Source organism: Pteropus medius, unplaced genomic scaffold (assembly GCF_902729225.1).
Source record: "Pteropus medius unplaced genomic scaffold, Ma_sr-lr_union100, whole genome shotgun sequence".
Lineage (NCBI taxonomy): Eukaryota > Metazoa > Chordata > Mammalia > Chiroptera > Pteropodidae > Pteropus > Pteropus medius.
Window position 1 is genome coordinate 1,185,549 of NW_024348304.1, and position 18,650 is coordinate 1,204,198.

General features: G+C 44.1%; 1 protein-coding gene across 2 annotated transcripts in view; it reads right to left on the minus strand.

The window, feature by feature from the left end:
• Nucleotides 1–13,420, minus strand: part of TNIP3 (TNFAIP3 interacting protein 3) — a 67,731-nt gene extending 54,311 nt beyond the window's left edge. For both annotated transcript variants that reach the window (XM_039879532.1, XM_039879530.1), the window contains exon 1: nt 13,374–13,420. In XM_039879532.1, coding sequence (XP_039735466.1) covers nt 13,374–13,405 — 32 coding nt within the window. In that variant the 5' untranslated portion in view covers nt 13,406–13,420. The remainder of the gene's footprint in view (nt 1–13,373) is intronic.
• Between the last annotated feature and the right edge of the window lie 5,230 nt (nt 13,421–18,650).

Here is an 18,650-nt window from a genome sequence, read left to right on the forward strand (position 1 = left end):
CACACACACACACACTCAGTGGGAGCTGACTGTGCGCTAAGCTGCGGAAGAATGTCCTGGAAAGAGAAAATGAGCCACGTAAACCCAAACTGCAGTGTCCGGAGGAGAAGCATCCCTTTGTCACCTGCGGATAAGGAAGGAAACTAAGGGAGCTTCATCTTTTCGAGGGGACATCAGAGCAGGTCACTCGTCAGGGTAGCTACCTGAGTTGCTCTGTGAAGCGCCTGACTCAGGAGACGAGGCGCTGTCGTGTGGGCTGTGCGCACCCAGAAGCACCCCAGGGGCCAGCAGTGCCCAGGTGTCCCCTCTCAGGAACAGCTTCACGGGCAGAACCTTGCCTGGCAACGCTGGGGTGGCACGTGGCATTTCTTCTAGAGTAAGTGGAGACACTGCGGCCACTTCGAATCGGCTCTTTCGCTGCCCCAGGTGGACACGGACGTGCTAGAGGGACGTCCACTCGCCTTTCCCACCCCAACAGGCGACAGCAGCCCCACCTGCGAGCGCTAAGCGGGTTTAGCAAGACAGCCGCCGGGGAGCTCTGCACAGAAGACCCACAAAAACTACAGACGCCACAAAAGCTGCAGACCCCCCCGCATGACCCGAGAAAGGAGAGGGCGCTGCGCAAGTCCAGCATTTCTCGAAAACTGTATAGTTGGGCCGTCAGCCGTTTTTAGTAGAAATTAGACCCAATTTCTCAAAACTGTACCTCGTTAGAACTTGTCAGGCTGAGGGGTTTTCCACACTTGTGGGCAACGTGTTTCATCTTCACGCAGAGTTTTGGCAGTTGGCACCTGTCGGGCTGGTGGCAGAGACCCCTGGGCACACGTAGCGCCCTGCCCAGCGGGCTCCCAGCTCCCAGCCTCCCACCGACCGACTGCACTGCGGGTCAGAAACATCCTTTTCCTGCGACAGAGCTGTCCTCTCAAAGAGAAGCGTGGGCGCTCGCTGTGTGATTGATTGGTGGGGGGAGTGACTGCCCTGCCCAGGCACATTTCTTGTTTTTTTTTTTATTCCCTCAGAGAGCATTTTGTCCCTTTTCATCGAGCATATTTCCGGAACCCCAGCCCAGCTTGCCACTTCAAGTCCTCCGCTAGGCTCTAGGAAGAGAAAAAAGCAAAAATATACTGGAAAATAAGGTACCTTGGGTGGAGCTAAACCCAAAGGGAAATGTCACAAAGCGAAACTGGTTCTTTGGGTCTAGGTGAGAGTGAAAGCAAAGGTCACTTTTTGGCAAGAGACTCTGAATATTCGTGAAAATGGAAATGTGTGCTGGGGAGGAGCGTGGGAGTTGAAGGTCAAGGGGGAAATTTGGTAGCTGCAGTGCGTCTGGGCGACTTGTGAATGGACTCTCAGCCACGTCAGTGGATGCTTTTGATGAGGCCAGATGAGTAGGGGGCAAGAGAGGAAGTTTTGGGGGTGTGAGGAAAGTCCAGAAAACGTACTAATCAAATGTTCCACAAAAAGGAGCCCTGGGCAGCCGTACTGAGCTTGGAGGGACCCCAGGACTTGGAGGGACCCCAGGAGGGCCTACCACGGAAGCCCAAGGCCGGTCCTGCAAAAAGGCTGGCGGTTCCTGGCCCGCTCCTGACAGCCCCAGGCTCCGGAGCAGGACATCTGGCGGTTAGGCATCATTTTGTGTCTCATGTGTTTAAAATTAGTTTCTAAGCTTCAAAACACCAAACAAAAACAAAAACCACAAAACAAAGAATAATGAGCTTTCTAAGTGGGAACGTTGTGGTCCTTCAGTGGAGGTTACGATTCTCACCTGAGGGAAATTCAGAGCCGGGATGTTTACCAGAGCTTTCCAGATGAGCCTGCCATCGCCGCAGGCAATACGCTCATCTGTGTCCAGCTGTGCTCCCGACCCTCTGTCCTCCTGGAGACAGCCCTGGGCCTGGACCTGAAGGTCCGGGTTCTAGAATGCCTCTGCCACCGCCTGGCGGTGATCTGGGCAAGTGCTTAGTTCCCTCCCTGTCCAGCAGCTGATGCCTGTTCGTTTATCCGGGGGTCACATACTGGGCCCCTGCTGTGTGCACGAAGGTTTTATTTTCCTCGTAAGTTAAAGGAGCCACTACCCTACACCGACTCGGAGTGGTCATGTAATTTGTTTTAAATGTCACTTTTTTTTTGAGGATTGATATTAAAATCTAGGTTCTCTGATATGGTACATACACTTATGTATTTATCAAAACATTGGGCTATATCTTTTCAAAGAATGGCCTATGTATTTTTTCTTTATTGGATATTTTTATACTGTAGCTGTAAATAATGATTTTTAATGGCCAAATAACATTTGAAAATCATGAATGGATTAAATTTATTTAATCATTTCCCTATGATGGAATATGAGTTTTTTCCTAATTATTTTTTCTTTTTAATGTCACTAAAATCAATACTGTAAAAGAAAGATTTGTCTAGATCTGTTTTCACATACTGGTACTTTATTCTCCTAGAACAGAGGTACCGAAGTTAGGTTGTCAGGTCAAAGGATATGACCATATAAACTTTTAATAATGCTTCCAGATTACTTTCCAAATTGGTTATATCGCTTTTCATTTCTATCGGCTACGTAAAAAACTTTGATTTTCCTGCAACTGTTGCCAGCTCTAGATGTATTCGTGTCTTCGCTCATAATGAGTATCGCACTGTCTCTGATTTGTGATTTTCCTGATCACCAGTGATGTCGATCGCATTTCAATGCGCCCGTTATTCCTTCGCCCGTTCTCTGCTGTAATTGTCAGTCCTGGTTCTTCGCCGACGCTTCCTAGGGTATCTTTTTCCCGTCTGCAGTGGTTTTTTGTCTAGTTAGCATTTTAACAGGTACAGGTGTTATAGCAAGTACAAAGCAAGGTGAGCAGGACCAGGACTATGGGGTGGTGGCCTGGGGAAGTGGGGATCGCAGTGGCATACGACTGGGTGATGGAAGACGGGGCTCGTCGAGAAGGGGACATTCCAGCAAGCCTGGCAGGAGGCGAAGGAGCGAGCCATGCGGCTTCCTCGGGAAACAGCGTTCCCTGTCGCGGCGGACAGTGCCAAGATCTGAGGTGTGTCCGAAGGCCAGGAGGAAGCTCTGGCCGGAGGGGAGCGAGCGGGAGCTGGAGCTGGCAGCGGGGACCAGCTCGAGGAGGGCTCTCGGCTGTTAGAAAGCCTTGGCTTTTCCTCTGAGGACATACAGGAGTCACATGATGTGACTTCTTTTCAGCAGTATTCCTGGGGTTGCTGGGATTGGAGTAGCCCGTAGGGAGGCTAGCGTGGGCACCCTGGGGACGACTGGGAAAGCCACCGCAGTCACCTGGCAGTCACCCGGCAGAGGCGCTGGAGGCCGGACAGAGCGCAGGGTGCTGGGGGATTTGGAGAGAAAACGTGTGATTCGAACTTAAGTAGGAGGGGAAAGGGACAGAGAGAGGAAAAGCGTTCGAGGATGCCGCTAAGCCATCTTAGACTTAGCAGCCAGAAGAAAATGGAGGTGCCCTTTACTGAGACAGGGAAGACGGAGGGAGGAGCAAATCTGGGGGAGTCGGGGGAACGAGGAGCTCTCTGAGCCTCTTATTTAGGGTGTCTTCCGCACATCCGCCCGAAGACGTCCCGTAGACGTGTGGACAGGCAGATGGATACACACGGCTTGACCCAAGTCGGACTTTTGCTAAACTTCGCTTTTACTTGTGCTGTGTCACCCAGTCCTCGCTCAGTCCTCACCCTGGCTCGGTAAGGAAGCCGGGCTTATTCCCTGATTCGCAGGTAGGTTCAATGTAACGACGATTAACTCACTTCTTTAAAATAATCTACAGATTATTGATGATTGTCAGGCATTTGACCGTAGACACATCACCTAGTGGTCTGACTTTTTAAATACGGATTTATTTAAAGACGTTGAAATGTTAGACTCGGATAAATATGCCGTGGGCTTTTCTGTGGACTAAGCCCCTGAGGGCACAGAGCTATCTCATTGTATATTTATGGGGTTCGCCCTTAACGTTTGGACTCAAGGTAGAAATAAATTGAAGTATGGACTCCGAAGGGCGAAGAGCTCAGAGCAAAACGGTGTTTTCCGGTGGTGAAGATCTCACCGGGAAAGGGCAGCGCGCGGGGTGGCGGTAGCGGGGGGTGGCGGTAGCGGGGTGGCGGTAGCGGGGTGGCGGTAGCGGGGCCGCCCTGATGCGTGCGGGGTTTCCGTTCTGTTTTGTCGCTGGCTGTTTCTCTGTAGGTGCACTAACGACTAACAGTTCACGAGTGCGGAGGGAAACAGCCTCGAAATCATTAAAAACAATGATCAGTGGTGCGTTTTAACTCAGACCATAGCATAGACATTCAGCTTTGACAGTTGTAAGCAAGGGACTTCTAAATCGCCAAGAGAAATCAAAGAAAATTCCATTAAAGCGAAATCTACTCAAGTTTGGTAGAAACCAGGATGCACCAATATGCGATGTATGACAGTCAAATGTCAGTGAATTAAGCAAATTAATTCCATGGAGGTGCGATATTTCTTTAAATTTCCATCTACACTATTTCATGTCTTGTGATTTTTACATGTGTTATTTAACTGCTCTAATGCCCAGTTGGGGTATTAATGAATGCAGACAACAACAGCAGACCCGCAGGTTTCGGGCATAGTTGACCACACGGAGGAGCAGGGCAATGTAGACCAGGGGGCCCAAACCTGGCGCGGTCTGATAAAAAACTTACTTTTTGTCTTGGCCCCTTGTTCTTGGAATTTCCTGGATGATAGGAGTGTTTTGTTACTGAGAAGGAGCTCCTTTTCACCGTACCTAAGTTTGTGCTAAGGAGGTGACTCGGGGCGGGTCCCGTACATAGCTTCAGGCTGCTGTACCCAGGGAGGGCTGGGAAGCGGGGCACCAGCTCCCCTCTGCTCCACTCCACCCCCTCTGCATTGCTTCCACTGTTTCTGAGTCGTGTCTTTATAATAAACTGGTAAATGTATAACATGGTTTCTGGGATTCTGTGAGTTGTTCTAGTGAATTATTGAACGTGAGGAGTATTTACAAGACCCCCAAAATCTATAACTGGTCAGTCAGAAGTATAAGTGGCCCCTGGGACTTACGACTGAAGTTCAAAGTGGGGACAGTCTTGTGGGATGAGTCTTTAACCTGTGGGGTCTATGCTGACTCCGGGCACCTGGTGTCGGAATTGAGTCGTTGAACACCCATTTCACGTTGGAGAACCGATGTGGAAAAAAATCACTCATTTGGTGTCAGAAAAAAGATGTCACAGTGGATATGTGATGCTTACATGAACCCAAGCAGCATCGTACATAGAAGGAATAGGGAGCCCAGAGGAAATAACAAGGTTCCAGTTTAGCTTTATAAATTCAGATCGATAAAGTTACGACAGGTCTCACACATACAATAAGTCCTCACTTAAAACCACTGATAGGTTCTTTAACCTATCAACCTTAAACAAAACTACGAATGACAAAATCCATTTTGTAGGCCAATCGATACAAATAAGAGTTAAATTCCTGCAGTATCTCATCGATGGTAAACAAAGTGATGCCGAAGGAAGCGATGGTCTTCAAGGACCTGCTCTGCTCGTCTGTAACTCCGAAGCTCTATGGAGTAACTGCAGAAGAATCGAGATCCACCCTCCTTCGATCCCACATGGGGTGAGCTAAAATCAGTTACATCATCTTACTATGTGATTTTTACTCACTCACTCAAGAAATAGTTACTGAAGTTTACTACGGGCCAAGAACTACACTAGATGCTTCTCATTTCTTATTGTAAGAAAGCGGTCAGTGACACACACATTTTTGAGTAATATATAGAATTGTACCTAACTTTATATGACTGCTTCTAAGAGAAAATGATAGCAATTTGAAATATTTTTAAGGCAAACTATTTTCTGTACCAGAGCTAAGTCGGTTGTTAGCTGGTTGTTTTGAATACTACACGGTGATCGAATGCTTACTATGTGTCAAGAACTCTATATATTATGTTATCTAATCCTCACAACTGTTATGCCTATCGGGAAGACTTAAGGAAGCGAAGGTTTTGGAGAGATTAACTAATTGACCTAAAAAATGTGATTTGAGTTCAGGCAATCTGACGCAAGAAACCACACTCCTAACCATAATGCTGTTTTTTAAGTAGCGTCATGGAGATAGTGGCTGTTCTTTACTTATCAACAAATAAGAATTTCTGCTATCAGCTTTGCTCAAAAGGATAGGTGTGCCTTACCCCGAGCCGCTGATAGGAAGGGGTTTCATCATCCTCTAATAATTTATACAATGTAATAGAGACAGAAAAAAATTACCACTATGTAGGGTGAAATAAATCCTCGCGCCTTAAATTCAACCAGGTTTAGTGATCGTATCTTTGAGAATAAAAGTGCTTGCGGTACTTTTATAAGGAGAATATTTCCCAGTATATTGCCTGCCCTTCTAGATGCTGTTGGATGTCAGTACCTGCCTAATCCAGATTCCTCCGCACATCAACGAGGTCAACAAGAAGCACAGATAAAATCCATAAAACACACCTGAAGCACGAAGACGTGTCCTAGGGGCGCGGGCTGCCCCGAGGGAACACTGCGATGGGCGGCGGAAACCGTTCTGGGGGCCGAAAGTCCAAGATCAAGCAGCGGGCGACGTGCGTTTCACTGAGACCTGTTCTCGGCTCTCAGAGGGCGCGGCCTTGCCGTGCGCTCATGCAGCCTCTTCTTGGGAGCGCGTGCATGGCAACAGGGCGCTCAGCCAGCTCTCTGGGGTCTCCTCTCATGGGGACATGAATCCTATGGTAGCATAACCTCATTGAACCTTGATTATCTCCAAACACAGTCACGTTGGTTAAGGGCTTCAACATAAGAATTCGGGGTGAACATAAGAGACCGAGAATACTACCAGTTTCGATGCCAAACCAGCAGAGCTAGGGTTGGAACGCACTGCAGAGCAGGTCCAGAGAAGACGGGGTTGGAAAGAGAGGTGAAGCATGGAGTCTAGTAAAGATGAATACCGATAACGTCTCCCCGGAAAGAAATGTCCTCGTTGCTTCAGAAGCTGACACATGAAATACCAAGTGTTTATACTGCCTCTCATATACCCTGCATCCGCGGATAACCGTATAGTTTTGGGGGCAATTTCTACTGATAGAAGTATTCCACATAGTAAAGAGGAAATGGTAGAATACCACAATTTTATAATATGATAATAATAATAATAATAATAATAGTCTAGGCTATGATCAGAAGCTGATAGAATCACAGAAAAAGGACATGAGTAAACTGGTCTTATTTTGCTTGAGGGCACCGTAAAGTACATATGCAAAGTCTTAAGTTTTCCTATATTTTGACTCAACAATTCCACTTTTAGGAATTTACCCTAAGAAAACAAAAGCGAATATACACAAAGATTTAAAGACAAGTATGTTCGTTGTAGCATTTTCCTAATAGCAAAAGACTGAATTCCACCAGAATGTCTCAGAGGTTCAGTTAAATGAATATTGATACAACTATATAACCGGATGTGATAGAGATAAATATTGACTCGGGAAAATGTTTATAATACACCTACCAAAAAAGTCGCGAAAACTATGGTCCCATATTTAAAAAAAAATAAAGAGGTAGAGAGATATTTGAAAAATTCTATCAGTAGTTATTTTGGACGGCAGGATTCAACGCGAGTGTTCTTTTCTTTTTGGCTGAATTTTGCGAATACTAAAGCCTTGTGCATAAATATAGCACCTCTTATAGTTGCCCCCACACAGAAAGAACTGACTGATAACTCCTATTTTAATATTATAATTCGAAAATAAAAACCACTTTCAAAAAGAAAGAGAAGGGAAAACAAGGAGGATGAGGAGACGGCATGGCGGCAGGTTCACCTGCTGAGATCAGAACAGTGTTGCCCTGAGTTTATCACAGGAGTAGAGACCTGACGGGCTCAATTAGTCTCCGCCTGTCCACGCCCGCAGCAGACGTTTCCAGAGCACTTGCTGCGTGTGCTGCCCATGCGACCCGCTCTGCCCATAAAGAACAGCTAACCATTCAGCAGATAAGACGCAGAAGCAAGGAGAAATGACCAAGAACCTCGTACCGAAGTTCACTTCTCTGCGTACCTCGAAACCTACTCTAAATTTCGCTATAAATTTGAATAACACTTTCCAAGTTCTGGAAAATATTAAACAAACGTAAGTCAGATTATGAATAATTGCTCCCTAGTGTCACATTCAGTATTCGTAATAATGACAGTCTAAGGTATCTGAGTTTTGTCGCTGTTATTTACATTTCCCTTCCTGTTTGTGTTTCAAAATAAAATGTGGTGTAGTGCAGATTAAAATGAAACATTTTTTTAAAGGCAAATCGCCCAAATGCTTTAAGTCTTAAAATAAATTTTATTTTGCTTTTTAATGTGCTGGTATTTTCTACAACGATTGAAAACACCGATCTGGTTATAGAAAGAGAATAATGGACCCTACGTGATTTAGAACAAGGAAAGTAATTGTGTTTGGAAAGCAGATGCCCTGGCTTAGAAGTACTTGCCAGATGCGAAACAGCAAAACGATGGTCTGGTCCATTTGCCTTGGAAAGTGAGGTCCTATGTGATTTAAGTAATTAAAATTCTATCTGACAGAGCCGTGTGTTCAAAATATCAAGTGTCTGCTAAAGTATTATGTCAATATAAAAATTAGCAAATAATAGAAACGACTAAAAGCGAGGAATAAAAATGTGTTTCCAACAAATTCTGAACATAACCTGCCTACTCTCAAAAGTAAACCTATACCTGAGCAGAGACATACGTAGTATTCAAAGCAGAAAACCAATTTGCCGAGTATTAAATTTAAATTTGCAATTTATATGAAGGAATAAAAGAGAGAGGTCCAAACCAAAACCAAACCGAATTTTCCAAACTTGAGTCCCTTCATTTTTCCCCCCATTATTTCTTCACTTGGTGTAGTCACATGACTTCCTGTCAGAGCAGCAGAGAATCATGACTTTGTCATTTCCAAATTGCAGCGAAAACCAAATTTTGCAACATCTGCCGTCAAGTTAAATGGCTTTGAACATGTCAAGTTCAAGCCACGGAAACCGAGTGTATCGCTATGGAGGCTCTGTGCATTTCATTACCATGTTGGAGGAGATGCCTTTAGCTTAAACTCTGAAGATTTCTGTGGAAAAAAGGCAACTCATTCAGCTGGCCGCATGATGCTGTCTGCGGCCTGCCGGAGCGTCCCGCAGGCCTCCGAGCAAGCGCCGCCTCCACCGCTAACACCAAGGACGTTTCCGTGGAGGTCAAAGCCGTCACACCCCGTCTCCACACACACGGGTTTTACGCGGGGAGGCAGCACCAGTCCTTCCCAGATAACGGATAACGAGGTTCTCTGGAGAATTCTAATCGGGCATTCTTTCCAACAGTATCTCCCCAAATACTTTCTAGCACATGGTAGGAGCTTTACGAGCGATCGTTGCATCGAATCAAACAGAGTAAATTAGGCATGAAGTCTTAAAAACCAACAGGACAAAAGCTACGCTACGCTCTCTTCCCGGGCGCTCTGTGTAAGCTTGGCCTCAGAAGGTGGAAAGTCTACGTTTATCCCGTGGGCGTTGTTTGCATGGAAGAGGCTTTTCCAAAATGTGTTTTATAGAGTCTGGCTGAAAACTCGAGTTTTCCAAAAGCCCCTTGTCTTAAATTTCTGTGAATTTATCCATCCAATGGAAGTTAATTTTATTGACTATGTTGCACAGAGACACGTGGTTGAGATGCTGCTCTCTTACTTTGGGAAGAAAAGAGACTAAACTAGATTGTCGTCTGGAAGCCCATTATGACTTTGATGATTATTGGTTTGAAGAACTAGAATTTCTAAAAAACTGAGAAATTTGTCTCATGAACTTTAATATCGAAACTATCTAAAGCGTGACTAAGAGTAAAATTTATGAGGAAAAATTATGACCTGTGATGTCCTGTGAGTCATTAAAAATCCTAATTCAGCACTTCAAAATCAATTTCTCTTCTACCCAACAAAACGATATGAATGGACAGAAAATAATCTATGTCTGCGGAAGCGGATGGCACCGTTAACTCCTCTGTAGGGTGGACGGCAACTACATAAATAGCTCGTTATTCTGCCTTTCCAGAATAGTTTAATTTAGGGTCAGATGAGAAGGAGGTTAAAAATAAAGAGGCCAAAAGAATTGTAAAAATGGCGTTGATATCGTAAAAGAGATCACTTTAGTTTTCACTTACCACATATATACTCTTCTCCCACGAAAACATCTGCCTGCCACCCCATAAACATCCCTACCCTTCTCTTCCTTTTATGAGGAAAAAAAAAATGGGGCTTTAAGGGACATTTAATAGCCAGCAGCTGTTTGGCTGCCAAATACTGCATCTGGAGGAGAATATGCTATTCACATGGAAAAAAAAAAAAAAAAACTTCAACTTTCTTACAGCACACCAGTGTTTTGCATAAAGACATTTGAATGCTTTGAATATGGGGAAAGACACAGGAGCTCCTCAAGCGCAGCGGAACCCAGTATGGGTCCAGAAGGCAAGCCGGGATGGCACCCATTGTGTTCGACGCACGTTGATGCACAGGTTGGATGAGTTTGACACCAGGTAGAAGGGGCGGGTCACGAGAACGTACCGTTCGTTTTATTCTTCTGAGGTTACCTCTGCTTGGGGCTATAATCCATCATCATCATTTTTCTTACTAGGTTATCATTATCATTTTCTGAACATGTAATTCATTTTTTAGAAATACGTACATCTCTTAAAATAACTGTTAGTACAGGGAAATATCTGCTTTAGAAATATTGAAATGAGAGCCGGCATTGTAAGAGCTTCTAAACAGGGATGGCCCCAGGACCATGTGTGGAGTGGGGCTGCTTTTAAAACAATGTGCTCTGAGCTTCTCTTAAAGAGAACGTAAAAGCCATGAGACGCTGTGGTTTTGACGGTCCCCCACTGGAGTCCCCGTCATTTCCTCTACTCCTTTACTTTTTGAGAAGAAGCTTGGTATAACCATCATCCTATCAGTACACAAAACTAAAGCGCTAGCAAATTTTATCCCTGCTGATCCTAACTTAAAAAAGGTTCAGCTCAAAAAGGAAGGGGCGACTGAGCACTCGCCATTCCGCCCCTGCCCGGTGGTGGCCTGCATCACCCCCTTCTTCCCCACTCCGTGGAGACATGACAGGAGCTGCGGCCGCTCCCTCATCCGTGCAGCCTTCTGGACCCCAAGTCATGTGCACCCTAAAGGTCGACCTGAAAACCATCTCCTGCACATTTAAAATTACTGTCAAGGGACCTACTTGACTCTCTTTCTCTCAGAAATACAAAATTTTCTCTGCTGTAGAAAAGAATATGTTAACTACCAACTTCTGTATTATTGTCATCATTGGTAGGTAGAATCTAAACATTAATATGCATTGCTGAGGAGAGGCCGGAGAATAGTGGGTACTCGGGAGCTCACCGAGCCCTTATCATTCTCCACGTGGAAGGGAATGGCGTGCAAGGGGCAAAGGGGCGCGGGGGAGGGAGGTACACTAGCTCTGCAGGGTGGGCTGCAGCTGAAGGCCGAGGGTACTCTGTCTTCTGCCACAGGACAACCTACCTCCTTCCTCCTCCATCCTTCCCCTTCTCCCTCCTCTCCTCCTTCTCTCCCCTTCCCTCCTCTCTACTCTTCTCTCCTCCCTCCCTCCCTTCCTCTCTTTCCTTCATTTCCTCCCTTTCATCCTTTCCTTTTAAAATGGGTAATATCGTCCCACTATGGACCTGTGCTACCAGAGGCGATGAGGGGTCATCTTCCCTAGAAGTCACTCAGCATCGCGCGCTGTTTTCTAGGCTTCTCCAGTATCCACAGTGTCCTACAGGTTGTCGACAGGGTCAGTTACCCCGCAGACTACCTGTGGTGTAAATTTATATTTTACTTACATTTTATAAAAATTTATATGAAGTGGATTAATTCTTTTCATAGACCTAAAGTGGGTCATACTGTCGTGTGCTGAGTTCTTTTCTTTAACGTAAATAAAATCTTATCAAAGAGACAAGATTTATACACACAGCAGCACAGTTATAGAATAATAAAGAGTAGTGCATAACAAAATGCCGAATTTATACAACTAAAGGCTCAAATGCTTGTTACAGATACTGCACACGGCTGGCCGAGAGCAACAGGAGCAGTCGACGTTTCTGTATTTATTCAGCTTCTAGTCTTCTTCCTTGCCCATTTTAAACTGTTGTCACATCAACTTGTTGTCAACCCCTGTTCAAAATTCTTAATGGCTGCCTGGTGCAGTCGTGATTCTCATACTGCAGAGTCTGCATGGGCCTCTCTTGATGAAGATGCTGACAGACCAAGAACCCTGAGACTATGTCTCCAGACCCACAGGTCACGAGAACCCTAATTTGAGGAACACTGACTTAAGAACCTGAATCTTACTGTTTCTTTAAATCATCTTTCACTTCAAAGAAGCTTTGTCTTTACAGACAAACATTGGCCTATGGAATACGTTAGCCGCTTAGCCTCTCACGCAAGATATGTTTGTATCATACGCCAGATGTAGGAGCCAAACTGACCTGCTCACTGGCCCCTTTCTGACCGTGACATTTTGTACACACTCCGCCTTCAGCCTGGAAGGCTCCCCACCCGGCCCCGCTTGATGCTCACAACTAAGACTCTCGCCTTCCTCCGATTTCCCAGAGTGCTTCATCAGTTGGTGGCTCCTTGAAGAAGCAAAACATTCAGTGTATTTGATACTTTGGTGTGTGCATGTGTTTCGTTTCTCAACTGCAAGCAGCTAGAACATAGGATCTGCATCCGATTCACCTTCTGCAAGCAGCTAGCACAGTGTCTTGGACATAAAAGGTGACAAGAAGTCAAAGAAATAACTGTGTGGGTCGGTGACTAGGACAAGGTTTGAGAAATGCCATGGAAGGTTGATAGAATGTGGCGAATGGCTGAGGAAGGGCCTTTTTTAATAAGAGACTTAGTGAATCTCTCACCCTATACCCAAGTTAAGGCTTAAATAAGTCAGGACAGAAAATATAGCTATCTTTTCACCTCGTTAATGAAATCGAGTTGTTTCCTAGGAGAATATTTGTGCTACTCAAGAGAAATTATCTTAGGGGCCAAACTTGTCAAAGAAAATCTACCAAATACTTTAAAAATCAAATAACCCGCCTCCATAATTCCTCCATAAACCGCCATAATTCTCGCCCCTTGGGTAGCAATGAAAGAATGTTCGATTAGCAATAGCAATCAGAGAAATGAAAACCACGAAAGATGGTTATCCACCACCTTTTTCTTATCTTTCTGCACAGTTCTATCCCTCATAGACTCATCATCTGTGTCGGAAAGCACAGTGCTCCAATTAGAATGTTACTATTAAAGGCAAACATCTTCTAAGTCAAATGTCATTATTACCTTTCAGAATCTTCAGGCTGATTGGTGAACATTACCAGTTTCTCTTTGTGTTTCTCGTTTCTGTTTATGAGTTGTCCACGCGGAATCTAAAAGAAAAAATATATATAAAGGACATGAGGCTTGGCTGTGTCTCCAGGGGAGATAACTATGTCGGTCACTAGAGGAGGGAACCGCCTGTTAAATGCATTTTCTTCAAAAGTCATGTTTTTATTCTCATGTCTTGTTTTTAGCACTGCCAGTTATGAAAAGGCAAACCATAAACTTGCCTTCCGCCTAGTTTCAATCAAAGGTAAAATAGTGTAAACAAAGAGGCTCAATCTTTCAATTTAAGAAGAGCCTCGTGACAGGGAGAAATTATCCAGGAACAAGTGAAAGAAAGCTGGACATTCCAGCGTACGAGTCATAAGCAGTTAACGCTGTCAGGCTGACATGTTTGTGGTTCACTTAGCCACAGTCCAGGACCCAGGTCTCCAGGTGCCTCACGGCCCAGCGACACCGAGAGCTTTCTACTCAGAACGCCTTTCGTTCTAACTTCGTCTCCCACAGGAGTCAGTGACCATTTCCATGATGTTCAAGGTAACAAGGGAGCTGGTAATGTGACCATTAAAAAAATAAAAACTATGTTAAGACAGAATTTTTTACTTTCCATATTTTTCTATTTAATATTGATTACAACTTCAGCACCAGACTGTGGGCAAACATTGTACAGACATCTGTAGCTCATGGGGCTTATAGTAGATTGAAGCATTTGAAGACTTGTGTATGTTTTAAAAGCCAATACCTGCAGCCACTTAACACATTTTAAATGTTTCTGGAAACCGCTAATTGCTACAATCCCATCAGAAAATTTAGGCACGTTGGGTCTGTGGGAACCATGAAGCTAGCTTGTCTGAGTTTTATGAGTTTCTATTTAATTGTAACAACGATCCTCGAAGAAGTTCGCATGTTAAAATGCTCTGAGAAGGATTTGTCTCAGCTGTTGGCAAGCCTTCTGTGCATGGTGTGGGAGGGTGGCTTTTTAAGTTTGTTTTGTTTTCTGCTGTGACAGCTGTTTAAAAGTCATCCATTACCACCATGGTAGCCAGTTAGTAGATGAAAGCAAATGCTTTTCAGGACTGTTGTAGGCACTGGACCACCAACTAGTACAGCTATTTTTCAACCGTACCAAATCGCAAAAGCGCCCACTCTCTGTATGTGACGCTCTGGAAATAGGACGCACTTCTGCAGATGCAGCCAAGACACAGGAGCGTGAGGTGCTGCCTGACAGGGAGTGACTTGCAATAAGTATTTTTAGAAGATGAGGTTTTTAATTTTCAATTAATCAAATGACATGAAAGTGTACTAAGGTTTTATAAAATGTCTTCGATGGTTTCATTATTTCTAAAATTACTTTTTTAAAAACATGCTAATTTCCCGGCCGACCTGAAATGACACGTGGAGTTCTGGAGTGTCAGAGAATCACAGAATTTGCGACGCTGAGAATGATGACACCATCATTTCACGAGAGAGGAAGCAGAAGCCCAAAGAGGACAATGGTTTGGCTAATTAATGGCTGGTCTGGGATCGGATGTCGAGCCATTTAGCTCCTGGCCCATGATTTGCTATTGTGATCCCACGACTGAACATTATACAGATGAAATTTCAAATTCGAAATAGGTGAGTTCTAATTTTAATACTGAAATATTTTAAAGTAATATGTCACATAATTACATTATCAGTGAAACCTCCAAAAATATATTTCTTAGGCAACGGCATTGCCTTGTTTGAACTCCGGTGGTCAGCAACCACCAGAACAGCACGCGGAGAAAGGAATTTCCAGACAGACAACATCGTCTCCAAGTTTATTAAACATCGTATGTCCTTTCTAAATAGCCTTTCACAGGCTAGAATTTTACGCCAGTTATTATTCCATCCAGGAAGTCAGAATATCAGCTAGTGATCATCAGAAAAGTCAGTATCCCAGGCATCATTATAATTCCCAGCAGCTTGTCCGTGTTCACGAACAGAGGTGCTTCCCAATGGAACCCCAGCAAAGACGACGATCGGAAAAAGACACTCAGCCCCTCAAAGCCTTTGCTTGGAAGTGGGAGCAAAGCAAGTCGAGCCGGCCCTGAGGACGAAGGGCCTTTCTCAGCACCCGTGACTCATTCCGTTAGGTTTTGTTTTGTTTAGTATTAGAGAAATGAACAGCTGCAGGAGTCTCGCGAGACTCAGGAAACATCGTGTGCCTCGCCACTTCTCCACTCGTCGCAAGTCAGGGTGACACCGAACTATAAGGAATCCCCCTGAAGGTCGTTCTCCTGTGACTTTCCACTAAGCAGACGCCCAGAATCGGTCTGGATGTTCGCCGGCTGGTGCGCAGACACGAGCACAGGCCAAGTACCCGCTACGACAGACCGAGGGACGCCGTGGGCAGAAGTCAAGGCCCAGCGGCTCACGGCAGTTACCTTTGATCGCGGTTTGCTCATTTCTTATCAAATGTAATTTGAACATTTTTATCTTAAATATTTGAAACAGATCCTAAATACTTAAGACAGCTCCTAAATGGGACAAGCAAGGTAGACAAAGAACACAGCGGGCTTTCATTAAAGCAAAGTGTGTCTGAATACCGCACAGGAGAAAGACGAGGGGAGGATCGGGTACCTGACCCCTCCATACCTGCGCCCATTCAAGAAGAATTACTTAGATGCTTCACCCAGAAGTACTTAAATGGCTAGAGGAGTTTTTACTGCTTGGCTATGGCGTCTGCTGAATTCTCATCTCTTAGATTTGGGGTAAAAGTCAACAATTCTTTTTTTAATGTCTGTGGCATTTATCCTCTACCCTACGGGGTCATCCGAGAAGCCATTATTTCAGCCAGAAATGTTCTCATATATGGTCGATGGGACACAGAACCTTTGGATGATGTCATCATCGAAACAAGGTGTGACTGTAATACAACTACTCTGTGCCAACAGGGCTACTGTGAACTAAACACTGAGATCTGATTCCATAATTCTAGAATCTATGGCACATTCTTTTGGAAAAGATTTTTGGACAAGACCTAAATTAACAGGTTAAAGGTTGGTACATAAGGTGAAGAAAGTAAAACTAAGGAATATCAGTGACTTAAAAATATCTTGTTGGTAAACGTTTAAATAACTTTTCTTCGCATCTACAGGAGCAGGATGGTGTAGTGAGGAAGAGGGGCTTGAAGTGGGGACAGTCCCTGCACCTCTAGTGACTCCTGACCTTTCTTTGCTTCCGTGAGCTGGGATAACATCGTCTGCCTTATGAGGGCTGTAATGAGGCTTAAATATGTCACATACATTCGGTATGTATGTAAAATGCATACAGTAGTGCCTGGCATGTAGTTAATACACTAGACTTGTTAATCGGTGTCATTTAAACGGAGTCTTAGGAGAGTAGAGGTAAGTAATTGTGGTCATTTCATCTGAGTCATGGTGGGTGAGGGAGCTTATATTGAGAGAGCTTGGGGTGTCAGGGGTGGTATGGATATTACTTCTAAGGTCCCTTTTGACTCTAAAATTCTATGATTCTAAGATTCCAAGTAAAGAAATAGGTGTTTGCCTTCAAAGAATTCATCATCCTGTTGAGAAAAATAGGATGCCTTAGAGACTCCAATCTTGCCGTTTTTACTTGCATAGCCCTGGGACCTGGCCTGACACCTGGCTTACAGGGTGGACCTAACATTTTAAGAGCAGAAGAATGAAGGGATGATACCTCACCGCACAGAGAAAAGATGTCAAAATGACAAATAAGTGGCATCGACATCAAAGCGTTCGAGGACAATGGGACTCGCTGTGGCCAGCGGCTTGCGGGCACGTACCCTATCCTCACTTGACAGCTTCGAATCAAAGAATTTGAGTCAGAAGGAGCCTCAGAAGTGATATCTATGTCAAACTTTCCCTCCGTGCATCAATGCCTGCATCTTTTTAGTGGATTATTTACATTGTTTTTATTTTCGCCTTTTTTATATAAAAAATTGAAATCAAGAGAGCTTAAAATTTTACTTTGAGTTGTTTTATAATTTCGCTTTCCTGGGAGAGGACAAGTCTAAACCACATAGCGTTCCTGGGAATCACAGACTACGGACGTCAGAGGACCAGGCGGCGGACAGCATCCCCTCAGCCGATGGCAAACGCGCTTCCTGGCTTCCATCGTTGGGTTACTGTCTCCCTCTTTTCTGCCCCTTCTCTTTCTCCTCTTTTTAAGGAGTTTCTTACTGCTCAAGAAGCAGCTGTTGCCTCCTGTTTAACTTAACTAAAAGATGTCCCAGATTCTTGGATGAATTTCAGTACATCAGTGAAGATCATAAACTGTTTGATTGTTTAAGCAGAAGTTTACACAATCCGCAGTTCCAAAATAACTCGACTTTAGAGAATAAACGTACTTTTGGAAGTAAACCAAGTTTTATGAGCTTTTCACCATTTGTGGTGACAGCTTTTAATACACTTGGATTTCTAAAGTCAGGTTCAAGGGCTGGGGTGTGTTACCTGTCATAGTCAACTCTGCAAAAATGGTTTTACAGACCACTTTTGGTCTGTAAATGTCGTGTTGAAAATTGCCAAAGAATTCTCCTACCATTGTATAAGTTTGTCATGTTGGTCAAGGCCATGCTGCGACATTGGGATGTATCAAAATATATGTGTAATCGAAAGCGTGAAAGCTTTACTTAGACAGAACCTGAAGCCGACAAGGGCTTTTTATATAAAATGCTCTTACCTAGAAACTCTGTTTCAACCCAGTGTCTACCTTTACTAAATTCAAAATCAAACGTCAACCAGATTCAATACCTTTAGAATGAAATGCCTTGGGTAAGTACTAACCCATTATAAAAATTGCCCTTATATCTATATAAAATAATAAAGATTTCATAAGGTAATATGAAAAACATACATATGCACTCACTCACACTTACATATATAATTGTGCCTATCTTGATTGTTTTAGAAATGGTATTTTGGTGTTTAATATATAAAGCACTTTCTTATGGATCACATGAGAGACCTACAGGTAGTCAGTTGATCAAAAACTGGTTTAAAACGGGACTCATGAATAATAATACGTGAATATCATTAATTTATTCAACTTAAAATACAGAGGTGCACCTCAGTTGCCAAGCTCCCCTTTCCAGGTGGGGCCCTACTGATGGTATTTAGAAAAGGCTTTCTGGCCTTTCCAGGAGAATTCGAATTTTAAGACATTTACAAAACCGTCTGAAAACAAAAGCTTTTTAGATCTTCATGTTTTCTCACTCTTTTATATTTCTGTCAC